This window comes from Thalassophryne amazonica, chromosome 2 (assembly GCF_902500255.1).
Source record: "Thalassophryne amazonica chromosome 2, fThaAma1.1, whole genome shotgun sequence".
Lineage (NCBI taxonomy): Eukaryota > Metazoa > Chordata > Actinopteri > Batrachoidiformes > Batrachoididae > Thalassophryne > Thalassophryne amazonica.
Window position 1 is genome coordinate 84,832,968 of NC_047104.1, and position 27,655 is coordinate 84,860,622.

The 27,655-nt window shown below is 39.9% G+C and overlaps 1 protein-coding gene across 1 annotated transcript in view; it reads left to right on the plus strand.

The window, feature by feature from the left end:
• The window catches only part of LOC117503844 (CUB and sushi domain-containing protein 1-like), a 2,069,078-nt gene that overhangs the window by 1,701,679 nt on the left and 339,744 nt on the right, over window positions 1-27,655 (plus strand). The window contains exons 40-44 of the mRNA XM_034163109.1: window positions 5,992-6,110; window positions 8,800-8,869; window positions 15,938-16,054; window positions 18,453-18,662; window positions 20,971-21,159. Of these exons, the coding sequence (XP_034019000.1) occupies window positions 5,992-6,110; window positions 8,800-8,869; window positions 15,938-16,054; window positions 18,453-18,662; window positions 20,971-21,159 (705 nt within the window). The remainder of the gene's footprint in view (window positions 1-5,991; window positions 6,111-8,799; window positions 8,870-15,937; window positions 16,055-18,452; window positions 18,663-20,970; window positions 21,160-27,655) is intronic.

Below are 27,655 nucleotides of genomic sequence, written 5' to 3' on the forward strand. Positions count from 1 at the left end.
CACAGGTCCTTAAACAGTTTTGTTGGTATCGGATCAAATAAACAGGTTGTGCTTTTTGTTGATGTTACAAGTTTCGTCAGCATGCCTAGAGAGATACTGTCAAATTCTGTAAATCTAGTTAATACCTCAGTAGTGGCACCCATCTCAGTAGCATGGTGTAGTGGCTGGGTTAAGGCATGCTGGGATATGTTTAACCTAATGTCTTCTATTCTCAAAGTAATCGAGGAGATCTTGTGCTGCAAAAAGAGAGATAACTACAGGTGGTTGTCCATGAATAAGTATTGCCACCGTGTCGACCAAGAACTTTGTGTTATGCTTGTTTTTGTTGATCAAATCAGAGTAATAGGTCCACTTTGTAGCCAGTAATGCATGCTTATAGTCTAAGATAGCGTCACGCCACACAAGGTGGAATAGTTCTAATTTTGAACTATGCCATTTCCATTTTAGACCTCTTGAGTTATGCTTGAGGTCACACAGGTAATCATTGAACCAAGGTGACTGTAATTTGGGTGGGCAGTCATGTCGAGTGTAGTTTTGAGCACTGAGGTTAAACTATCCACAAGTCTGTCTACTGACTGGGTATTTGTCAAATGTGAAGCTAAGACATCAGGCAGTCTAGCTTCGAGTTCAGTCTTAGTTGAGGAGTTGATGCATCGGCGTAGTGGTATATAAGGTTGTTGTTCCACTAAACACGGCAGCGAAACTGAAAACTTAATAAGTGAGCGATCAGAGACCACTGATGTAAGAGGCATGATGTCAATATTCGTGACAGCAATACCACGTGCGAGAACCAGATCCAGTGTATTTCCGCTAATGTGCATCGAATCCCGAATGCATTGCCGAAATCCTAATGCATCCACAATTTCCATAAATGATTTGCAGAGGGGATCAGAAGGCTCATTTATATGAATGTTAAAGTCACCAATGATCAGAATGTTATCTGCACTGGTTGACAAGTTAGAGATGAACGCACCAAATTCATATAAGAATTCATAATATGGGCCAGGAGGCCTATATACAGTGATAAAGTAATACGGCTGATTTTTATTCTTCTGACCTTGGCAATGCATAATATCCTGAGCAGAGCGGAGAATCAGATTCTCAAATGAGTTATATTTGTGACCCCCAACAGCTACTAAGCTAAACATAGATTTATAAATAAGAGCAACACCCCTGCCTTGCTTCGCATCATGAAGTATGTGACTAAATGTATATGCAGGTGGGCAGGTCCTGTTTAAGGTGAGGACAGCTGTAGGTTTAAGCCAGGTTTCACATAACCCAATCATATCTAAGTGATGATCAATAATTAGATCATTGATCAACCATGATTTTGAGGACAGTGACCTTATGTTAATGAGACCCAGTCTAAGGACCTCAGTGGGGTTGACAGTTGAACTGTTTGGGTTTAGGGGTGGTTCCAGAGTAGCATATATATATGCCTAGAAGCAATGTTGGGTAGGATTACTTTGAAATGCAATCCAAAAGTAATCAGATTACAAGTAATCCAAATGTATGTACATATATACATGTAATCCACATGTATTCTTTCAAAGTAATCCTACCCAGCCTGGGAAGTAGGTTTAGGTTTGAGACATTCCACGTGCGTTGTAGGTAGCAGACACGAAATCTTTGCTATTGCTGGAACAACCACTGGGCCATCCTCAATTTCAACATTATCTAATATAGTAATGGGTATTAAGTTTGGAAAGCATATCCCTCTATGGTTTTTATGGACACGTCTACGGAAGCAGGCCATAGTCTTAACTTGTTGAATTTCCCTCCCTGGCAGATAAACTGCACTATCACCATAGTGGATTCTCTGCACTAATTTCCCCGCTAAGCTAATGGATTCCACACCCACATTTGTCATAAGCCTTGCAGGGTCTCTAATCACCTGCTCCGTGGCCTGCTGTAAATTCCTAATGTTATCCTCCCTGTCGAGCTCTATCTATGTTTGCAGACAAGATGTCGACGCCTTCCCCAGTAGGGTGGAGGCCGTCCGGTATCAGCAAGCCATGGCGGCCCCAGAACGAAGGCCAGTTGTCAATAAAGCTAAAGCCTTGCTGTCTACAAAATTGCACCAGCCACATATTTAATGATGTCAGCCTGCTAAATGCCTCATCAGTACCCCAGGAGGGGAGGGGACCAGAGACTATTAATCGATGCTGATACATCTTTCCAGCAAGGTCACAAGTCCTCTCTATGTCCATTTTTCTGACCTCTGAGTGCTTCATCCTGATATCATTGGTGCCAACGTGAATAACTATGTGACAAAATCTCTTAGAATAGAATAGAATAGAATGCTTTTTATTGTCATTATACACAAGATACAATGAAAAATAGTCATGTCATGTTCCTTAGTCTGTCTTCCTTTCTGCAGCATCAGCACCCTAAGATGGGATGCAACATCAGGAGCTCTGGCCCCAGGAATACATTTAATGTCAGCCGGTGTCTGTAACCTGACTTTGCGGGTGATAGAATCCCCTATCACTAAAGTCCGGTGTTTCGGCCTGGAGACAGGAGTGGAAGTCACTTGTGGGCTCAGAGAATTCACATCAGGCAATTCCAAGGGGGAGAACCGATTCACAGTTTGCAGTGGCAAGTGTGATCGGGGTGCCACAACCGGGCACCAAGCCCTACGGGGCTTCATCCGCCTAGCCACAGTCCGAAGGCCGTCCTCCACAGCCGACATTTCTAGGCTGATGCTAATGGTCTCGCTTGCCAGCCCAGCACTAACCTCATCTGGAGTGCCTGTAACATCAAACTCCACTGAGCTAAGAAGCTGTTCTAAGTTATGGACACAGCTGTCTAAGAGAGCCACCCTATCTTCCAACATCACGCAGGATTTACGGAGGGTGTAAAGTAGGTAAAGTAGTGTACTTTGTGCACTAAGAAATTCAAGAATGTAGCCAAACAAGCACGAGCTAACCAATAATGGATAAGCTAACCACTCCTAATGCTCACACAGGTGCAAATAAATGAATTAAAATTCACAGCAGTTACACTGAAAGAGTAGCAGAAGTATTAAACATGTAGGAACAGTAAAAAAAATACTCCTACAAGTAAACCACTCCTAAGATTAACACAAGAGTAAAGTACTAAGCTAAAATTCACAACAGTTACACTAAACAGTTAACTAACTAACAGAAGTATAAAAAAAATGAAATGAAAAAATGAAAATGGGGGGTCCGAACTAGCTAATGCAAACTAACCACTAGCGAAATTGCTAGCTGCTCCTATGATTTACACAGGAGAAAAATAATTACTTAAAATTCACAGCAGTTACACTGAAAAACTAACAGAAGTATTAAACAGGTAAAAAAGAAACAGCTATAAGAGTAACAATCGGAGGAGGGGAGGAGTCAACCTAGCTAGCCAATTCTAGCCACTCGTGATTCACAACAGGACTGTAGTTAAATAACGTTCAGAGTTGATACACTTAATAACCAGAAGACTGCTAACCAGAAATAAAAGAAACATATACAACCGTGTGAAGTTCAGAATAGCATCACAACAACAAACAATCCGTCAGAAGCAAGTTGCCAGATCTGTGAAAAGAACCAACGAGCCAGCGGATCGAAGCACTGCTTCATTGGTTCACGCTTCAAAGTGGAGTCGCGCTGTAGATGCAGTTGATTACAGACCCGCTGCAGGGTCTGTAATCAACGTAGAGAAATTATAATTTTCCCAGCAACCACCCTCAAAAACAACAGCCGCTCTGAAGGACTGGTAAGGGAATCGTTAAACAAAAAGGCAATTGATATCGGTGGACCGAATCATTTCTTAACAATACCTGAAAAGAACTGGGTCTCAATACGCAACCCTAGTCATGTTTGGAGGAAATCAGGCACCACCCCAACAGTGAAGCATGGTAATCTCAGCATCATACTGTGGGGATGCTTTTCAGCTGTCTGTCTGTCTATCTATCTATCTATCTGTGCATTCACTCCCCGCATTTCATTTATTTTAAGAAAAAGTATATATTTTGTGGAAAAACTTTGGAAAAATTACACTGTACACTACATTACCCTCGTAGCTATGACAAATCTTGGATGGCATATTTTTCCAGTTCAATAATTCATACATTACAAACTGAGACAACAAAATTATCAGCTGCCTTCTCTGCCAGGTCATCATTAATGTAAAAATGACAGTCAATACAAGATGGATAATTAATAATATGTATTTGTATTATTTCTGCATTTATCTCTGAAAAACTAGTTTGCTTGGTAAAAGCTGGTCTGGTGCAATTTCTAGAACTGTATTTCTGGCAAACGTGATCTGAAGTTATGAATTTATTTTGCTTTTCACTTTGCTTTCTCACTCCTGTGTCCTAGTGTACTTGTTTCCAGTTGAAAGCAGAGGAAATAATCTCACATAGCTAAAAATATGTTACCGTGATAAAATGGTTTTAAAAATTTTACAACTGCCATGCGTCGCCTCCCCTGGCCTTCCTCCTGCTTTATGTATTGTCAAAGAAACTGGAACAAAACTGTAGTAAATCCAGTCAGATAGACTTACTTGCTGACACTGTCTCATTGTACTGTCATGGTTTTAGTGAGGCAGTTTGTCAGCTTTTTGTCTGTCAGCTTTTACACAGAATGGCACTGCTGCCTAATAACCACGGAAAGGGTGGATGAGTGTGCTGGCATGCTCTAAGAAAGAAAGACAGTTTGCCAATTGGGATAGCTTTATTGAGTTTTCATTACAAGTGGCTGATGCTCTGCCTGAAACGTGGTGTAGTTGCGTTCCTTGCAAGTTCTGTTTAAATGCAGGTTCTTCACTTTGTTTGTACAACTTTGATGTAACTCGCATTGCATTAGTGATCTAATTTGATCTGCTTAAGTATGTGTGTGTGTGTGTGTGTGTGTGTGTGTGTGTGTGTGTGTGTGTGTGTGTGTGTGTGTGTGTGTGTGTGTGTGTGTGTGTGTGTGTGTGTGTGTGTGTTTTTAAGAAATTTGGATCATGCCATGGAAAGTTGCCATGCCAAAGTTGGATCATGCCATATTACTGGTAGGAAGGTAGATAATGAACCAACACGCGCGCTCACACACAAACATGCGCACACCAACAGACACATACTTGAGCACGCATTCACGCTTCTCTCCTCTTCTTTCACTTCATGTCCTTCTACGCGCCTCAGTTGCCATGGTAACCGCTCTAAGGCAGTCTCCTGTGGATGTTTCGGAGTGCAACTCACAGACACAAACCCATACTCGTGAGCACGCGAGCAAAGCCCGAATTACACTATTTGATGAGGTCCTGGTAATTTTCATACTTATTAAAGATGTCTTTAACCTTTATTGTTTTGGGAATACAAAAGCAAAGCCATTATGTTACTTTCACATGTTTTAAGCCCATTTCCGAAGACACTGTCATCACTGACACCGTGCAAGTTTTTTTTTTTTTTTTTTTTTTGGGGGGGGGGGGGGGGTGAACATTATGTAAATTAATGTGTCACAATCATTTATTGTTCCATAAATTTGATTAAACCCTGCAAATGTTTCATTCTTACTTGCCCAAAATTGGCACAGCCATATGTAAACAGCAATACTGTTGTATGCTCTTGTGATCACTGCGCTTTCTGTGTTTGCATGTGTTTATTTTAGCAAAATATCCTAAGATGGAGGCAGCTGATTTTGATCCATCTCAGTCGGTACATCATGCCTATGGATAGGAAGAATTGATTTGATTTTGTTTGTGCTTGGTCAGCAGTCAAGCTCAGAGGTCAAGGTGAAATGCATGGACCTCTGCTAATGTGTCGGGAAATGTCTAACTTTATGAAAATAAATTCAGATATTTAGGTGTGAATCTGACTGTTTAAAAGTCCATGTAACATTTCAGGTATGTACCACAAACTTTGAAATATGGTTTTGATGTTGCTGCACTCTCTGTTTAGTAACAGGGTCATTGATTTAAATTGAAAAGTAGAAAACAAAAAAAAAATGCAGCTGTCATATGTTCTATTGTTTTGTTTTTGCTTTATTGTAGCGGTTGGTCTTACCACTTGTCCAGAGCCAATGGTCCCAGCCAATGGCATTAAAACAGGAGACAGATACATGGTCAATGAAGTGGTGGCGTTCACCTGTGAACCTGGATACACATTGCAGGTAATGAACCCAGTGTTTGCTGTATGCATTGTGCATTTTTGTTTATTGTATTTTTTTTTAACTGTACTTAACAACCAGTGACTAAAGTGGTTTTCCTGGTGAAAAAGAGGTTTACTGACCTTGACTTTATGGACAATAATGTCGTCTTTGTGGAATCAATGGATATTCAATTGTAGTACTTCTGAAGCCGAGCAGGGAATTTGAGTTTCTGAGTTTGCAATTACCCTGGATCTACACTAAGATTGAGGCTTTCAGTGATTTCCTATACTCAGACACCATAAGTGCACCTATTTGTAACAAAGGTGTGAACTTATAGAGGCATTGACTTATCTCGGAAATGACATTCATGTATCTGGGTCCTTGGCCACTGCGATCAAGAGACACCTGGGAAAGGCTCATGGAATCATGAGACTGATGGACAGGGGTGTTTGGGAATGATATATTTGCAGGAAGACAAATAGCCAAGTGATTTGTAACTTGGTTGTGACACCTTGATGCTAACCAGAATCCTTGGGTCCTGTTGGAATGACTTTGTATCAAATTGCACTTATGTTGGGACAATGAAATAATGAGTGTTACTCGCATTTTGAAGAAACACCAGCTATAACATTTTGCTGAGACGTCCAACATGTGGGACCTATAGTATTAAGGATGCCAGCAGTTGGACAAAGCCAAGTGGATGCCGATTTTTCACCTGTATTGCAGATAGATGGTTACTTTTGAGCTGTGAGGATGGACTGGTCGTCTTCTTGGGTGGTTGCCATCCAGGAACTGGGGTTGTTTCTGTGCTGTGGTAAATATGCACCATTGCATGATCTGAAAGATGATTGGCTTGGTAATTGAGTCTCAAATGTTTGTTTGATCTAAATTAACATTGTAATACAAAACTAAGGGCCCCTTCACACATAGTGCGAAGTTTGGATGAAGTGGACACTTAGTGCGCATGACGCAGGAATCCTGTGCAAACTGTGTAATGTCATCCCTGCCGCCAACACCTCGTACACCTGTTGCTACAACTATTTGCGCACACAAGCGCCTCAAAGACAAAGTGTGCACTGTGAAACCATGTCGCACCCTCCTGCAGCAGGTGCTCACCAAATTCCAAGTGACACGCACAAACACATAACAACTGTTTGTTTATTTTGTAATACTTCCATGTCCTTCCTGATATGAGGCAGATTCCCGCAGCTTTCAAAGAACAGCTCTGTAGCTCAGTGGTAAAATCAGAGGTTTTGAAAGGTGTGAGTTGGCGTCCAAAGTGGTGTTTTTTTGTTTTTTTTTTACTATTCCACATAAGCGGCACGATGTGGTCCCACAGGTACCGGCTGTTTTTTTTGTTTGTTTTTTTTATTCCACATAAGCTGCGTGATGTGGTTCCACATATACCAGCTGGTTTTTATTTGTTCCACATATGTTGTGAAAGTGTAGTGACACGGACCCACAACAGGGGGCGCAAATGAACCATCAATAGATGAGCCAAAAAGTAACAATTTAATGTTGTGAAGGTGCACAACGAATATACAAACAATCTCAGTATCTGATAACAGTCAATCCACAATGGTGACGTGTGGGCAGGCTCGAGGATAGAAGACGTCTGTCCCGAGAAGAGCCGGAACCACACGATTTCCGCCGCCACCGAACCTGGTGAATACTGGAGCCGCCAAGTCCCAAATTCCCAGGTGATCACCGTCCCCGACTGTCGGATCTGGTACTGCTGGTGAGGAGCACAAACAGTGAGATGTGGGTGTGTGCACACCCAGTAACAACAACGGTGGGAATGCCACCTCCACCTCTAACACACACTCGTGCAGCGTCTGTGTAACCACTTATCTGACGTAGGACGAAACAGTCGCGACCCACGCCGGTCCTCTGGTTGACAGCTGCAACACAATAGCACTTGGAATCAATCAATATAGGCAGAGAATGTTACCTCCATAGAAGTATGATATCTCGGCAATGAGGTGGAGATGCCGTCTGGTCTTTATGGAGTGAGATGATGTAGAGTAGATGGGTGACAGCTGTCAAGAGATAATGAGTGACAGCTGTCACCCCCGGCTGTGTCTGTGGCGGCAGCGCCCTCTCGTGCCTGAAGCCCGCACTTCAGGCAGGGCGCCCTCTGGTGGTGGGCCAGCAGTACCTCCTCTTCTGGCAGCCTACACAACAACATAAGCGGCACCATGTGGTCCCACAGGTGGCACCGACTGGTTTTTATTTCTTCCACATAAGCGGCGCCATGTGGTACACCTCGCACTCTTCTTGCTCGACGGACACTAGCGCATGCACAAACTCTCGCACCAGGTTCGCACGCCTGCCCATCGGTGCGATGTTTTGTGTGCTAATTTCGAACTGCTTCGTGCTGTTTCGCCATTTTCGGTCAAACATCGTCCAAACTTCGTACTATGTGTGAAGGGGCCATAACAAAGTCCAAACAAGTGTTTCAGTTAATGTTCATCAGCTGAAATTACATCTTTGCAGGTTGGTACTTAGTGAATGACTTAGTTTAGGCTTTAACTGAGTTTACTCAGTTAAAGCCTAAATCAATGGCTTTCTAAGTTCATGCTTATTCATACAACTCATGAAATGTGCTATTTTTATTCAAAAAGAAAATGATTAAAATATTATAAAAAAAAGCATTTGAAAACCCTATAAACACTTGCTTCATCCTCACCTTACGTAACATGATTTTCAGGGCCATTCTCACATTTCCTGTATGCCTGGGACTGTACGTCGATGGAATTACCCCCCTCCTCTTTGCATAGGTAACACACACACACACACACACACACACACACACACACACACACACACACACACACACACACACACACACACACACACACACACACACACACACAGATTGAGCTGTGCTCACTAATAGAATTTAAGTGCTGCCTCTGTGAGATCACACCAAAATTTGGGGAATGTGCCGCAAAGTGACACAAGCATTGTTGTGGATGAGAAATGTAAAAATATGGCAATGTAAAAAAAAAAAAAAAACTCTAAGTTTATTACTTTTGAATATGTGTTTTTTGTGTTTGTGCTTCAGGAGATGAGGAATGTACAAGCTTGTGCACATACAGACCCTGTGCTGACTGTAGCCTGTTAATATCAAATTCCTAATTTGATATGGATACACAATCCACAGCTATCCACCAGTTGCCTCTCTTCACCAAGGCCTGTATTCACAAAGCATCCTAAGGCAAAAAGTAGCTCTTAGTGACATCATTCGATTATTCACAAAGCATATTCGGCCGTAAGAGAGCTTCTAAGGTGAAAAACTGTTAAAAGGAGTGAGGAGGACATTTAAGAAGCCTAAGAGTGTCTTAGACAAGATCACGGAAAGACGGAAAGGAGAGACATTCTCTGTGTGTTGAATGGCAGTGATTCAGTAACACACTAATGGCTTGATGGTACAGGCATGATGTTGGTGATATGGTTAACCTCATCAGGAATGAGCTTTCCCAGCCCACCGTACCCTTTGCAAAAAGTAGTATACTTAAAGTTCATTTTATTAAGTACGCTTCAGTATAAGTATAGCAAGTATACTACAGACCGTGCACTGTTAGTATACTAGAAAGTACACAAATTTAATACTTTTTCGGACTAAATTGAAACATTTCAAGTTTATAAAAGTATATTTTAAAGTTTGTTTTAAGTTTGCAAAAGTACACTTTAAAGTATATAACAAGTACACTCATCTATGTACTATCAATGTACTTGGTATATCCTTCTTGTATGCTTAAAGTATATCACACGTACACTTATGAATGTACTTGATATATCCCTCTCCTATGCTTAAAGTATACCACAAGTGCACTTATCGATATACTGCCATTGTACTAGCTGTATACTTTGAGTCCCTATTTTTAGTTTATTATCGTATACTTAAAGTATGCTGTTATACACATTGGTTATTTCACTATTTTACTTTTTATACTTTAATTTTGCTTGGTATATTACTTGTAGCTTACTATTTATATACTGAAAATATACTCCTTAAAGTATTCTTAAAGTTTACTCATAGTATATGTATACAAGAGTGTGATGCATTTAAAAAATCACAAGACAGAATGTTGAAAACAAGTTTTATATATTTTCAAACATTTCAAAAACAAAGACCTATGAAATCAAGTCCTTCCTTTGTGGAGAAAATTAAAGGGAAAAGTGCATGTAAAATGTAAACATATAATGGTCTCTCCAAGATCAAGTCCTTATTTGTAAAAATGTAAACATAGCATCTTCAACTGAGAACTAAAGTCCTTCCTTGTCAAAAAAAGTAAAAGAAAAGTGCAAACCTTTGGAACCAAAAATGAATAATAAAATAAAAGTAGTGCTGCATGCTTGAAAGATGGTACATTTTGTTGAATTAATGACTTGGTTATTTTTAAACAAACATGTTCACATCAAATCCCTGCTTTTTGTTCATGTGGCAAACTATGTTGTGTTTTAGTTGAGGTACTTAGTAAATCAGACAGGCCTGTATGTAAAGATTCACAAATTGATGTACAAAGTACTTTCCTATATGTTGTTTAAAAAAAACTGAAACTGTTAATGCTGTCTGGCCTGACATGATCAAAACAAAATGTGTTCTTGTTGAAACAGCTGATGCTATGTACATAACACCATTGCCAAATCCTTATGAAAGGGACTAGCTTGATCAATAAAGTCAAGTCAAAAGTTTTTCTGTTTATGTGTATGATTTTAAGGTACATAAAGATAATGCAATTGAGCACACATACTATATGCTGTAAAGTTTTAAACTCCAGCATTATTTTATATTAATATATAAATTAAATGTTAAGCATGAGTCAATGGCTTGACTTAGTATATCTTGCTCCAAGTGCATAATAAGTGTTAGTACTTTGTGGCAGAAAGACGTAAAAAGTATACTAAAGTCTAAGTTTTAGTATTAAAGTACAAGTGTAAGTCTTAGTATTACTGTACTTAGACTTAGACTTTTGTTTATACTTTTCAGTATAAGCCAAGTATACTTCACTATACTGTTCTTAAGTATATAGAATATAGTTTATAAAAAGTCACCTTCAAGTATACTTCCTCAATTTTAGTAAAAAATAAGTATACTCATAGTACACTTGCATAAACTTATTTTTGCTAAGGGTAGTTACGCAGTAATGCCTGATATGAAGCTCATCAAAACATTGTGATACCTGGCTACGGGAAAAATTTAAATTGCATGGAAATTTTATAACATTCATACAATTACTAATATCAAAGTAGCGAGGTCAACAGCCATAGCCTAAACTCACCTGTTTGAGAAGAACTTGGTTTGTGTGCTGCAATCGCCACTCAATGCTTTGGATTACAACACCAGCACTTCTGATACAGTTCATTTAATTTTGCTGAGTTTCATCATGACATTAAATTATTTTCACAATTTCACATTTCTTAATACAGTTGAGGTTATACAATTGGTTGCTTTGACTGTCCATTCATAACTAGGAATGTGGAGCACATTTTTTTTCTCTTTCCCTTTTTGTGACAGGCAATTACAGCTCTTAGAAGACCGTGTCATACCTGGCAATGGGGTCAATCCCACCTCCTTACAAAGATAAAAGTTTCTATCCACTCCTTGCTCAGACTTGCTCTCAGACACTTCCTGGGTCACTCTTAAGATAAGAGATGCTTTGTGAATATGGGTCCTGGTTGCTTTCAGCTTCCACAAACTATATACAGATCCTGGCAACATGGGACCATGCATTAACGTGCTGCAATTTGAGGCAATGGCAAAAGATGAAGGGCATGGCAATGCACCTTAGGATCTCATCACAGGATCTCTGTGAATTAAAATGGGCATTTGTGAAAACCATCTCTGTTCACTGTCTGTAGCCACCATCGGCCACAGTGTTTATGATACTGACATCAGCAAATTGATCATCGACACAATACCACAGACAATGGCATGTAGCACAGTGCCACATCCCATGGAAGGTGATCATTTGTCAGATCAACTCAGTTAAATTGACAGTAAAATAAGTTTTGAGGCAACCTGTGAAGCTGTGTAAAAAAAAAGGGGAATCAGTGTTTGCACTGTTTGAGGAAGTTGTCCTTTTTTTCACATTGATAGAACACTCTTGACACTTTTTTATCGCTCATTTATTGAATTGATTTTATCTTTTAGCTTGGTGTCTTAGTTCAGCAGCCTTACCCTAAAAAAAATAAAGGTTCTTTGAATCAAATTGTGAGATGGTCCAGTAGGCGGATCGGAGACCCACAGCTTAACCCAGAATCCCTATATACCAGACAGTTACGGAGGATGACTGATCTTATTTTGAAAGATGGCTCCCACTCACTACATGGTGAATTTCAGCTTCTTCCATCAGGCCACAGATATAAATTTCCTGTCTGTAAAACCAAGCGATATAAAGATAGCTTTGTTCCTGTAGCCATCAGTGATCAATGGAACCTAGCAAGTATTTTATGGAATTTGCTCTTTTAGTATAGTTCCTTGTATATATTTTATTTATTTATTTATTTATATCATGTTTTTATTCTGCTAGGATGTTTTTTTTTCTTTCATTGTATTTTATTTACTTGCACAGATGCCTGTCTTTTAGGATAAAGCACTGTTGCTATTTTTTTTATTGTATTTTAAGTGTTATCTCTGTGTGTGTGGAGGAAGCCGACTCACTTCGCTGTAAACCAAATCTACCTTTAGGTACAAATAAAGTTACCTTGACCTTGACAGAGATAGGCTTTGCTGAGATGATTTGTTTGGCCAAAATGCCTTTGGCTGTACAAACCAACTGTTGCATCCGCTGTCTGGGTGGATGTCTCAGACAATATCCTAAGGTGAAGAAGCCAAATGTAGTGGTATTGGGGTTTTTTTGTTCATGTATTTGAAACTGTTTTAAAGTCTTTCTATGTCTAACTTACTGGAGACAGGTTACCAGTAAATTAATGAAGACTGCAAGTAGTCCCTATTCGCAAAACACATTTTAATGCAAGGCTGAGATTCAAGATTAGTCAATATAGCACGGTGTGCGGAATATGGAGACCATGCATGTTCCAGATACAGCTCTTTATGTAGTATAATTTGGCAGCCGAATAGATTTTCTGGCACTGGTCTTATGAACTGAAAGGTAATGAGTACCGTTAATTAAATAAATCAACTGAAATGAAAGCATTAGGAAGAGTTTCTGAGTAACGACTAAACTGCTACATTTAATGTTACCAGTATGAGCTCTTATTTGTGAATGTATGCGGCTTCTTGACTGACACAGGGTAAGTGAATCTATGAAATCAATATGCCTATGCCTGCTGGTTACAAACATAATTCCCTGTGCTGTGAACCACAGTTTTCAGACTTCTGCAATAGTATTAAAGAACCTTGATTACATCAATGTTGGTGCTTAAACCTGAATAATTTTGTCCTTGGTGAAAACCTGTTGCAGGGCTCGGGTGCCAATAACAGTTAATTGAATTCAACCTTGACTTATTAGACTGCACTAAACACAGAGGTACTGTTGCCCCCCTTAGTTGTTTTGTTTTTTTTTTTCTCAAATGCAGCATTTCCTGCAATTCAAGAACTGTCACTTTGTTGTTAATTCTTGTTGGGTTTTTTGTTTGTGGATTCTAAGAAACACTGAATATTTTGCTAATTTCCAAAATGTAACATACAACATAGTATAATAGGGCAGCCAGATAGATAGATATGAAATTGTGCAGCGGTCTGCAGCTCCCATTCATACAAGTAAAAGTTAACGCACATTTTAAAAGTACATATAACAAGTAGCAATAAATAATACATTAACAAAATCAAAGTGAAAGGAGTTGCTTCTTTCATGCCACAGAGAGATCCTACTGGGTAGTACACACTCTATTCTTCCTCTATAGAAGGAGGCAAGGACAGCTCAGATGGGCACTCTTTAACCTGTGGAGAAAGTACAGATGGTGGTTGGCCTTTTTAACAGAGAGGATGTGTGCACAGACCATGTCAGGTTGTCGGAGATGTGAACATTGCACAACAGTCGTGGGCTATGAGGATGAAGAGGAGGGCACTCGGCAAACACCCATACCTACAACATACGAGGGCTGTCCGTAAAGTAACGGTCCTTTTTATTTTTTTCAAAAACTATATGGATTTCATTCATATGTTTTTACGTCAGACATGCTTGAACCCTCGTGCGCATGCGTGAGTTTTTCCACGCCTGTCGGTGACGTCATTCACCTGTGAGCACTCCTTATGGGAGGAGTCGTCCAGCCCCTCGTCGGAATTCCTTTGTCTGAGAAGTTGCTGAGAGACTGGCGCTTTGTTTGATCAAAATTTTTTCTAAACCTGTGAGACACATCGAAGTGGACATGGTTCGAAAAATTAAGCTGGTTTTCAGTGAAAATTTTAACAGCTGATGAGAGATTTTGAGGTGATTCTGTCACTTTAAGGACTTTTCACGGTGCGAGACGTCGCGCAGCGCTCTCAGGCAGCGTCATCAGCCTGTTTCAAGCTTAAAACCTCCACATTTCAGGCTCTATTGATCCAGGACGTCGTGAGAGAACAGAGACGTTTCAGAAGAAGTCGGTTTCAGCATTTTATCCGGATATTCCACTGTTAAAGGAGATTTTTTTAATGAAAGACGTGCGGACAGGTCCGCGCGTCGAGACGCAGCCGACGCGGCGGCACAGGAAAAACACCTCCGTGTTGATAACCATTTGTTAAAATCCAGTTGGCTTTTGATGGCTTTCAGTGCAGTGAGTATATGAGAAATTGTTTATCAGCTGGAGATGTTCCAACTTGTCCTTAAGGCTTCCAACAGAGGTGTTTTTCCTGTGGCGGAGCGTCGCGGCTGCTGCGAGCCGACGCTGCAATCCGCCCGCACGTCTTTCATTAAAAAAATCTCCTTTAACAGTGGAATATCCGGATAAAATGCTGAAACCGACTTCTTCTGAAACTTCTCTGTTCTCTCACGACGTCCTGGATCAACAGAGCCTGAAATGTGGAGGTTTTAAGCTTGAAACAGGCTGATGACGCTGCCTGAGAGCGCTGCGCGACGTCTCGCACCGTGAAAAGTCCTTAAAGCGACAGAATCACCTCAAAATCTCTCATCAGCTGTTAAAATTTTCACTGAAGACCAGCTTAATTTTTCGAACCATGTCCACTTCGATGTGTCTCACAGGTTTAGAAAAAATTTTGATCAAACAAAGCGCCAGTCTCTCAGCAACTTCTCAGACAAAGGAATTCCGATGAGGGGCTGGACGACTCCTCCCACAAGGAGTGCTCACAGGCGAATGATGTCACCGACAGGCGTGGAAAAACTCACGCATGCGCACGAGGGTTCAAGCATGTCTGACGTAAAAACATATGAATGAAATCCATATAGTTTTTGAAAAAAATAAAAAGGACCTATACTTTATGGACAGACCTCGTATACCTCAGCCAAATCACTATCACTAAGATGTAAAGATCCTCTGTCACAAAATGACATCAATTCTTTCATCAGTTGTGGTATGTTGTATCGTTGGTGTTCCACCTCTTTGATGTCTCACATATTTTTCACCTCACTGTTATTACTGTCACCACTTGTCTTTTGTTTCTGTCTGTTTCTATGTTGTTTTGGTGTTTAACTCTTCTTGCTAGAAATTATTTGTTAGTTTTAAATAAAACATGATAGGCTGATCAAGAATGGCAGGTGAAGGTCACACACATGCACCACAATAGAAAATAAAATAAAACTATAAAACCACTGTTCCACTTTCGTAGCTTCTTTTTTACCTTTTTTTTCCAACATGAAGCACAGATTATTGAATGGTCTGTACTGTGTATTGCTCATGTTTTGCCTCTGTTAATACATATACTGTGTCTGTGTTGTCAGCTCGTTGCGGTGGGGTGTTGTCTGAGTTGAGTGGTGTCATCCTTAGTCCCGGTTTTCCTGGCAACTACCCTGGCAATCTGGATTGCACCTGGCAAATCGTGTTGCCAGCTGGATATGGTAAGTGTTTTGGGATGGAGGTTTAGTCCTGTAAAGAACTAGATCACTTTCAGTTCATCTGGAGTGTACACAATATGTGAAGCAGCACCACATGGTTTATTTAATGTCTTGTTGCTTGTAACTCAAGTCAAACAGATGCACGGTTTAACAACTATATTGAATAAATATGTTTGTGTACATGTTCTATGTACTGCTGAGTGTAAAGATTGATCTTTTTTGTTGATGTTATGCCATGCTTTTATTAGACCTTGGACAGATCCCTGTAAATACTTACTACGCTCATATTAATTTGGACATTAAAAGAAAAACTAACTAGAAGCACTCGGAGAGCGTAAACCTCCGCCAAGGCCATAGGGTCACTGACATCACATGGAATACCCTTTGGCAAAGAGGCTTATTCCACGTCGTTTCATGCATCTACCATCATGATTCAGATTCAGTGGTTAACCCTCTGGGGTCTGAGGGCATTTTTTGGACAGTTTACTCACCTGGCATAAATGTTTTATTATTGCTGTTAACAGCTCTCCCTGCATCCCACAATCAAGTTTTATGTCTCTTTTTTTCAGGACAACCTGTACTTTCAAAATATATATGCTATAGTTGTGTTTTATAAGTGTAATAAAGGTTTACAATCAGAAATAAGAAAGGAAAAAGTAAAGCGGAAATACTTTTCCACACACATTTATTCAAAACACACAGCAAACTATAATAAAGTAGTAACACATCACTCCTAAAAACAATCTTTGGTGTCTCACATGAGGTGAATCTGCCCTATGATTGGATTTTGGAAAACCATGTGACGGTGAACCAATTCCGATTGGACACTCATATTGCTCATGCCATCACACAGCTTCTATGAGGAGTACAAAGATGGTGGATGGTGGCGTGAAAGTCCGCGGAGTTAACTTTTCAGCAAAAAAAAAAAAAGTAAGTTTCTATCTCATATCATTAAAAAGTTGTTTAGAATTTAGTAAAGCTTGGTCTCAGCCATCATATATGACAGCATCGGCCTCTTAGATCTTCAGCAAATGTATTTATAAAGAGAAACTGCATGAACTACACAAGTTTTTTTTATTTTCTAATAAGTTTATTCGATGAGGAGAAACAAATGCTAAATTATTGTATTGTCGTAACTTAATTTTTTCTCAGCCTTTGTGACCCATCTTCTTGAAGTTAGATGCAAAAATGTTGAAATTGGCCCTATCCTGCAATGATAAACAATCCTTAAAAAAATTACTGGATCCAGATCATGTTCTGGATCATTACCAGAACACCCCTGGTAAAAATTTCATTGAAATCCATTGAGGATTTTTTGAGTAATCCTGCTAACAACCCAACCAACAAACAAGCGGATGCAACTGAAAACATATCCTCCTTGGCGGAGGTAATGAAATACTACTTATATGACAAGAACATTTTTATGACATTGTCATCTTTAGGCCTCTGCCATATTGTTCAACGAAACAGAGGTCAACAGAAGCATTTGCATAGAAAACCACCCTTGTATAAGATCAATATACATAGCCATATGTAATAGTACATATGGCTATGTATAGCATCCATGGGCATGAAGACATTAAGAGCTATTGCAGTCTGACATTTGACCACAGTGACCTTAACTTGACCCAAATGTTTGACCTCTGGTTTATGTGGCCAGGCCAAATCTGGAATCCAGTTGTGCCACATTTGGTCCAAATCAAATTGAAAATCAAAGTCTTTGACCTTTGCTAAAATTAATTATTTAAAGACAAGTTTGGTAGAAATGAGCAAAAGGACCTGGGAGGAGTAGGCCAGCAAACAGGTAGACATGACCTTGGTCATACTGATGGCCAAATGAGGTCTCATGAAGCACAGTGCACTTCAGTTTGCTTTTGAACATTTTTTTAAAATACCACCATTTAGTGGGTTCTGAGGGAAAACAGATGAACAAAAAACAGATAATTGACATTTTGCAAATTTGACTTTGTTGGGAATTCTGGAGTGCCCCTCCATATGTGTGTCAAGTTTGGTCAGCATTGGAAAATAAATAAATAAATTTGGTCATTGTTCCAATAACCTTGACTCCAATTATTGATCTTTGGCAGGTTTGACATTGCCTAGGCATTTACAGAACCTACCTCCATATGTGTGCCACATCTGGTGGACATCATTATGTAAATCAAAATGTTGATTGACCCCAATGGCATTCAACTTTGAGGAAAAAAAACTTTGGTGGAAATCAACCAGATGATTTAGGAAGAGTGGGGGAAAATTGTGGACAGATTAGCAAAAGACCTTTGATGCCAGTGACCTTGACCACTGCCAAAGCAAACCCTGGAAGGTTAATTAATAAAGTTTAGTGGAAATCCAAATCATAGCATGATGTTGAGTTCTACTGTATTGCTTGTTTCTGTTCTAGGAGCTCATATTCAGTTCCAAAACTTTTCTTCTGAAGACAACCACGACTTCTTGGAAGTGAGAGCAGGACCCCAACACAGCTCGGCTCTTATTGGACAGTTCACTGGCTCACAGATCCCGCCCCCTCTGCTAAGCACCACCCACTTGACAATTGTTCACTTCTACAGTGACCACTCTGAGAATAGGCCAGGATTCAAACTGACCTACCAGGGTAAGACTACTTTATAGGGTGAATGAAATACAAAAAAATGCATGAATGTTTAAATTTGCCCTAAAAAAAGGAGAGACTCACTCACAGGAGACACACTTAGTAGTTCAGTGCTCATCTTGATGCAGCAATGATAACTTTTAGGTTTTAGGTTTGAACCAAAAGATGGTTTCTGGCATAACTGAGGAAAAAAGAAATGGTCTCTTCAAAAGTTCTGAATAAATTAACACCCAACTCTAGTGGCAATATTATAATTCTCCCAAGTTCAAGAAATAAGCACTCAAATGAGAAAAAAAATAACTTATAGCTATCAGGTTTTGAGCTTTGATCCATGAATGAGTCATGCTAAAGGCTTAAATCTCATGGCTTTCGTCTCATGATTAAAAGAAATGGTTTGTTAGTAAGCCATGTAAGGGACTGTCATCTTGTCCTGCAAGCTTTATTTGTAACCCCAAAGTACTTTACATCAAAGACACAAGAAGTGCACTGTGGGCCTTTATGTCAGTGTAGCTAAACCATGCTGCCACCTAAAGCCGGAGCCACAACACATTGTTTCAGTGTGAACAGACCACAAACACACTTAGCAGCACATGCTGTGATGATTTCCGTTCTCTGTTGTACACACATATAGAGTGCTGCTCCATGGACCTCTAAATGTCACAAACACAGCATCCCTGTGAGAAGGGCACGAGCTCAAATCCTTGGTGTGTTATGGCAAACTGTAGCTGAAATTTCATATTTTCTTTTGAAATTAATTCTTGTCTACGTGACTCCAGTATGAAGCTCTAATATGCATATGTCGCGGACATCTCACATGCCTGGAAAAGTTCCTGGCCATAGAACCATATCCTTTAGGTCCTTCAGACTTTTTTCAGTAAAATGGTTCTTGGGAGCATGAGCATGACTAAAACGTTTCAGCATTTTGCACTCGTCATAAGGTTAGGATACTGTGTCCTCCAAAAGTATTGGAACACTTGAAATTTCACACATTTTAATTTGTTTATGCCATTTTAAATACAAGAAATACAAAAAAAAATAAAGAATACAAATTTCTAAAATTATCTTCCTCAAACTCAAACTGAAAGCAGATCCCTAAAACTTAATAAAACCTGTAAATAATAATCAGGTTTATTGCCAGTTTTCTTTAGACAAGTCAGGGGATGCAAACATGAACATTTCCAAGTCACTGAATATGTCTTGGACTTTATTTACATCAATTATGAAGAATTTTTCAGGTCTTCTTTTTAAGAAAATCTTCCTCTACACCACTTCACCAGGAAGCTAGATTTTATATTTTTAATTAATTTATATCAAGTTGTAGATATTTGCTTTCAGTTTGAGTTAAGATAATTTTAGAAAAAATGTATTTGAAATGGAATAAACAAATTAAATTTTATATGTTCTTGGATTACAGTCAAAGAGAAAATGCAGTCTTTGTTCCCCCAGAAAAGCTGGAAACCAATTCCTGTGTCTCAAGATGAGTCTGTGTGGATCAGAGCAATCATTACCATTTGGAGAAAAATCTTTAAGCCACTAAATTAAATATACATACTTGCAATTTGTTATGAAATTAGATAATTAAATAAAAAAAATTACATGTGGGAAAAATTATCACAAAATGCTGATGCAAATAATACCATAAAGTGCTTTAATAAGTGCCTTCAGTCAAATAAATCACTGAAGCACAAACTGCTGCTTGACTGATGTGTGCACAATCTAAGGGAAGAATTTATTTGATGTTTACAGAGGCCTGATTAAATGTCTTTCACTGAAGGGACAATATGCAGTGATTTAATTTTTTTTTTTTTTTTTTTTTTACATATTTTGTTATGTGGGAGGATGACTGTGACTGTGCTACCTTATTATTATCTGTAAAGAATATCTCATATATTTATGTGCAAATAAATCATCAAGTGACCTTGAAAAGTAGTAAGGTCATTCTGCACAACTGTTATATTGTGAAACAACTGCTCCACATGGACTGCTGTCATCAGAAATCAGAGTACATTCTGTTTTCCCTTTGACTCAAGGACATGCCTTCTGCCTTCTTCTTAATTCCTGTGTTAGCATCTTTTCATTGCATCTTGTCGAGTTTTCTCACATGTCACATGGTGTAAATTATGACAAAGATGTGGAGACACTAGCTGTAATTAACTGCTTCTGAATGCACCCTCTCTTATGCATTATAATTTTCTGTTTTTTAATCTTGTTAATGTTATTTTCTTGTATTTCTTGCAACAGCTAAGGTCAGGTCAACATTCAATACATTTTGAGTGTTTCACACTAATGATCTCTGATTTTCTTTCTTTAGCTTATCAACTTCAAAATTGCCAGGACCCTTTTCCTTTCCCCAATGGTGACATCATCAACAGTGACTACAGTGCTGGCCAATCAATCACTTTTCAGTGCTATCCTGGTTATGTGTTGATTGGACACTCAGTACTAACCTGCCTACATGGAACTAACAGAAAGTGGAACCACCCATTTCCTCGCTGTGAAGGTAAGACAAACCAAAAAAAAAACCTTCAACATGAGAAGTCAACCCAATTAGCCAAGTTGAGAAGGAGTAGAATTTTTTTGTTTGTGGTAATTGAAAAACAAACAAACAAACAAACAACATTCTGGGTCCTATTCTTTTTCGTTTTATATAGTCCCACTTGGACAGATTATTAGTTGCAATAATATTTCCTATTATCTCTATGCTGATGACATCAGCTGTACTATTCTTTTAAGGCTTCGGTCATAAATTGTCTAGTTTAATTGATTGCCTGGCTGAAATCAAACAATGGCTAAATGATCATTTTCTCCATTTGAAAGCAGAAAAAAATACACTTTTATCATTGTCCCTGAAAACAAGATTCCTGAAATTAAGTGACATTTTAGATTCTTAGGCTTCTCTGTTCAGTCAAGTCTTAAAAATTTGGGTGGTGGTTTTGACATTTCAGTGTCCCTTAAGCATCCTTCAAATCAGCTAGTTCAAAAATGCTTTCATCACTTCAGGAATATTTCAAAACTCAGACTGTTGGTGTCAAAGGCTGAACTGGAGATATTATCTATGCTTTTGTCTCTTCTCATTTGGATTATTGTAATAATCTTTTTACTTGTCTTAACAAATCAGCTTTGGAATGGCTTTAGACTGTACAGAACACTGCCGATTTTATTATAATGTCCAAATTTTAGTTGAAACTTTTAGGGCCCTACATGAAGCTTGTCCATGTAGGGTTGAGGAAAATGTTATACAATGGCTGTGTTAGCATCATTAGAGGACCTTGTAAATGGTGCAATCTGGCATGAGAGTGTATTCAGGGAATGCAATTATTTACTTGCAAATAATGATAATTGGCTAATAAGCCAATTTCGATTACCAAGGCCACTGTTGCTGGAGTTTTGTGCAGAGCTGTGGTCCTAGAGAGCAATACGGCGAGTATCCAGGGGTCATCTGTGCCCACACAGGTGCTGACCACGCTCGGCTTCCTGGAAACAGGGGCATTCCAACGGGGACCTGGCCAATCAGTTAGGAGTGTGCCAGTCAACCTTAAGCTGAGCCATGTAATCCAGGGACATCACAGTTCAACATTAAAATGCAACTTGCAGCAACAACTGGTTTCCCAAATGTAATTGGAGCTCCACGCATATTGCTATAAAGGCGCCATCACATGATGAATTTGTTTTTAATAATAGGAAGAATTTTCATTCCGTCAATGTTCAAATCATATATGATGTGCAAGTGCATTGAATTGGGTTGGGAACAGGCTACAGGCTGACATCGTGTGTGATGGGGTTCTGCTTGCTGCTTAAATAGTTCATTTGTGGTTATTGTTCCGATTGAAAACCAGCACAGTCACATTTGGTCATGTGCACATTCACATATGTTTTTTGTTATTATTATTAAAGCTACAGAGCTTCTTCACAAGGCCCAGATTGTCTCCCTGTGTTCAGTATTTGTCAATAAGCTTATGTGTAAAGTTGTGAATGTCACACACTATCGGTCGCGGCATACTTCTTTTTTCCTCTGAGCCCACAGCATTTACGGCCTCACAAACACACATGCTCCGACTAACGTTTTTCCATTTTATGTTTATTCCATTTGACAGGGTACCAAATAATCTATCCCATGCGTATGCACACTTTGATCCATCTGGATATTTTTGTGCGTCTGACAATTTCTGGGTTTTAGCATACACCATGTTTCAGTAAGAAATCCACACAAGTCTTGGTACATGATGTCCGTGGGCCCTACAACATCTGTCTGTTATGGTCACTGTGGATGTTAAAAGATGCTACAATACCCGATAATATAAGGGCTCCTTCACACATAGTGCAAATTTGGTTAAATTACACATGAAGTGTGCATGAAGTAGGAATCGTATGCAATACATGTAAAATCATAGCTGCCTCTTATGCCTCTTACACCTGTTGCCACAACTATTTGCGGACACCAGCAGCTGAAAGACAGAGTGTGCGCTGTGAGAGCCCATCGAACTCTCTTGTGGCAGGTGTCGGCGAAATTCCAGGTGACACACATGAACATCTAACACCACTCACATGTCACTTAGAAAATGTGTGGACATTCACACTGTTAACATGACAACAGTCAACAGACGATCACTGTCGAGCTGGATGTGAAATTTGTCTAAATGCCCCACGAGTGTGGCTTTGCAAACAGACACAGTGACACCTTGGTGTGTTTGCTGAACTGACTGTGGGTATGGCCGCTCACAGGAGTGGCTGTGGAGATCTGTGGTTCTGGACATCCCAGCTAGGGAACACATACCATGTTTGGATGGACATGAACTAACTGCCCACTGTGATGCGCATGTCTGCTTGCTGTCCTCCTGTGGACATACATAAAAACATATATTGCTGTTGCAATGGGCTGCAGCGAGCACGCACATGGCGCGCACATTGACAGGCAACTCCAGGTGATCCAGACCATCAGATCATAACACGCAGTGGGTGATCTGAATGTCACGCCACCCACGTGAGCTCTGCTCCACATGACGTGGTGTCTGTCCTGTGGCGCACTGTCCACAAGACACTCGTGTTGGGCAGGACATGCGCGTGGGACTGGCTGGACACGCCACCAGCAGATGTGGACATGATAAGAGCACCCTGCTTCTCATTCATATCATTTCATGATTGTACGTCTTTGACCATGGGTCATCTACAGAGGAACAGACGGATCATATTTGTATTGCCCACTTGATAAGAGGGATTCAGTAAAATGCAGTGTTTTATATGGTGTGTGGTGTTATTTTTTTAAGTACATTCAGGTCCTTCTTGATATCAGGCATTTTTCCGCACCTTTCACAGGACAGCGATGGTAGCTCAGTGGTAAAGTTTCTGACTGGCAATCAGAGTTTTTGGAAAGTGCGGGTTCGAATCCCATGGGTAGCATGTATTTTTTATTTTTTTTATTTTCACAGCACTGTGTTCCCACGTGCATGAACCATCACAGCGGCATCGTGCATGCCTGCCCGTTGGCTCGATGTTTTTGTGGTTCGCTCATACAAGCTGTTCTGCCGTGAGTCGGTCTGAGTTGTACTTATTCGTACTATGTGTGAAGGGGCCCTAAGATTTGTTTGTCCTCCCCTGTGGCTATCAGAACTCAGAACCCAAAGTTTTAAAGCTGAATATTGTGTAGTTTTTAGTTACCTACAGAAATTTTGTGGACTCACTGGCTCAATTAATCCAGTGGTTGCCCTGCTAAATAAAATCAAATTAAACCTGACAGCTTGCATTATGAACACATATTTCTTATTTTATTTCAACACTTAACACTCACACACACACACACACACACACATACACACACACACACACACACACACACACACACACACAATGAAAAACAAAAGAAAACTTTAAGTATCCAATTTCATATGACCCTAACTTTCCCTTCCAATGTTCTCTCTTCTGTGTGGGGTTGATACATTTACTATATCAGTTTCATGCATCCTGCTGTTACCTCTTTCTCACTCATCATTTTTGAGAACAAAAGTATCTCAACAACCAAGAAGCGTTGATAGCTGATTTAACCCTCTGGGGCCGACGCCGTTGTATACGACGATTGAGACCAAGTTTTAATAAATTATAAATAACTTTTTAATGATATGAGATAGAAACTTACTTTTTTTTGCTAAAACGTTAACTCTGCAGACTTTCGAGCCACCCATCCACCATCTTTGTACTCCTCAACCTGTGTGATGATGTGCACAATGGGCCTCATGTATCAACGTTGCGCACTTGTGGCGTAAATTTACGATGTAAATTTGAAGTACACCAAAGTTGCTGTGACATGTATCAAGCAGTGCCCACCTGCCCATTTCCAGCGTACGCCTGACGTGACCTTGATAAATGTGGCGGGTGAAAACAATCGTAATTATAATGAACACGCTCATAAATATTCAGACTATGCTTCAGACACACCCTCATTTTATGACATGGAAGCCAGGAAGACGGCAAAGAAAAAGAACTCCACCAATCACGACGCGTGCCAATAGATCGTCAGAAGCGGCCGTCGTATTAATTGTTTTGTAGTATAATCAAAAAAGTGTTACAGTGGTCCCTTGTTTATCGCGGGAGTTACATTCTAAAAATAGCCCGCAATAAGCGAAGTCCGCGAAGTAGTCAGCGTTATTTTTTACAATTATTCTAGACATTTTAAAGCTGTAAAACCCCTGTAAAACCACTTTATACACTTTTCTCAATCAGGCATGAACATTTTCTCACTTTTCTCTCGTATGTAAACACTGTCAAAGTTCAAACCTTTGTAGAGAAATAAGACTAACCTGTTTTCAGGCCCAAACATTTGTTTGAGAAATAAAAATAGAACGTTTCCTATAAATAATTATGATGGCTTTTAGAACTAACGAATTTAACTTTAACGATCAACCTACGAGGTTGGACACATAAGAAATTATTAATATCGACTGACCAGTATTTCACAGTTCCTCTGATCGCGCCTCTTCGTCCTGATGCTGCGTCTTTTTACAATGAGTCAAACCTCGCAGCAGGTGTCTTTTTCCGAGTGAAGAACACAGTTATGGGTAGTTGTTGGCACTGTTTTTTCTTCTGGGCGAGAAGATTCTTATAAATAGACATGCAGACCACAATGCAGTGTAAAAAAAGCATGCAAAATTGGACTAAAAAAATCCGCGAAACTGCGAGGCCGCGAAAGGTGAACCGTGTTATAGCGAGGGACCACTGTATTCTTTTTTCATATGTCAATAATTCTTGACGTGAATATTTGCTAGCTCAATTAATAAGACACGCCTAATTTTTCAGATTTCTTTATTTTTAAAATGTATTTCTTTATTTATTTTATTGTAACAAACGAATGGAGAAGACAAAATCTGATTGCAGCACGGGTGAAGGGAATGACAACACTACAGTTGTAATTATCAATTCCATTGTCTAAAACGATCACACCACATAAAGTGTTATGGATAAGACGCGGAGTGAGGAGCGGTCCAGTATCTGACTGAAGCCAGCATGAAATAATCAGAAGCAGTTCCAAAAAGAAAACATTTATTTTTCTCCCCTTTGTGCTATACATAAAATACTAATTAATTAAAGTTCTGGTGAGGTGAAAAGGCGGCGCGCTCTCTCAGCATCTCAACAGTCGGAGTCCGAACGTTCAGGACTCAGGAGTTCCGCCGACACCCCCCCCCCAGGTGACTTTTTCCTAGAACTGTACTCTGCGAAGGAGGAACAGAGATGAGATTATTCAACACTATTACTACGAAATATTGTTTGGAGGCAAACTTATCAGCTACACATTTAGGTCTGAATTCCAACTTAATTCAAGGAGGCTGCTGCTCACAGCTAGTGGAGGATCATTAATCCGCACGCCACTGCCGTGAGGAGCACGCCAAACACTTTCCACCAATAATTACTTATAGCTGCATATAAGACGCCAATTTACATTCACGGATAAACTTTTCAGAATATTCACCTCTGCCGTGTGCTGACAATGTTTGTCTCTCACCCTCGTCCTCCTTCACAGGCGCAATGTCAGACTCTGAAACGGCCCTCAGCGTCCCCACACGGTCGTCACAAGGTTGTATTCTCCGACAATCTTATCCAACTCACTGCTGGCTTAAATGTAGTTCTTCATCACTACATTGATACCAGCTGGAAGTCTTCAGATCTGCACGTGAACATCACAGGTGTCGTGGATTGTCCTGATAGAGAGCCACACGAGAATGCAACAGGTGCAGCCAATCATTGTAACAGAGGAGAGAGACTCTTCTGCAGCACATTTTCCTCAGAGAACAGCCCCAAATCACCTGGGAAGGAAAATAAACACAAAACAACCCAACCTTGTCCAGCCAAACCCCCCCCCCAACACACAACATAAAGTTAAGCTCAGCGCTGCTCTGGCTCCAGGCTCAAAGTCTGTAGAAAAAGGCGAGCAGCGGTTTCTTTGCGGTCAGCGCTGTGGCCACGGATCGTGCTCGAGACAATCAAGAAAGTGTTATTTATTTAACATATGTATTGATTTGTATGATGGCACTGTTTATCATGTTGATCATTTTCATTTTTATGTGGATTCCAGTGCTGGTTCATTTTGGTGTATAATTTACACCACCTCTCAACCTGGTGTATATTTTCAGCTGACCGTACGCCAACGACCACATTGATAAATGCCAAGTAGCGCAGCCATTTTGGCGTACACCCCATATACGCTCAAATATCACCGTATGCAACATTGATACATGAGGCCCAATGTGAGTGTCCAATCGGAAATGGTTCACCATCACATGGTTTTCCAATATCCAATTGTAGGGCAGAGCAGTCTCACATGGTATCCCAAAGATCATTTGTAGAAGGATTGTGTTACTCTCTGGCATGTGAATGCTGTTTGAAGAGCACCCTGGCTGCTGGCTCCATGCATAAAAGTGCAGCATTGCGCATATTAATGAAGGTGATCAGCATAAGAAGGCCCTCATACAACCTCATGTGGTCCACCAAAGATTTTCACTGGGAGAAAT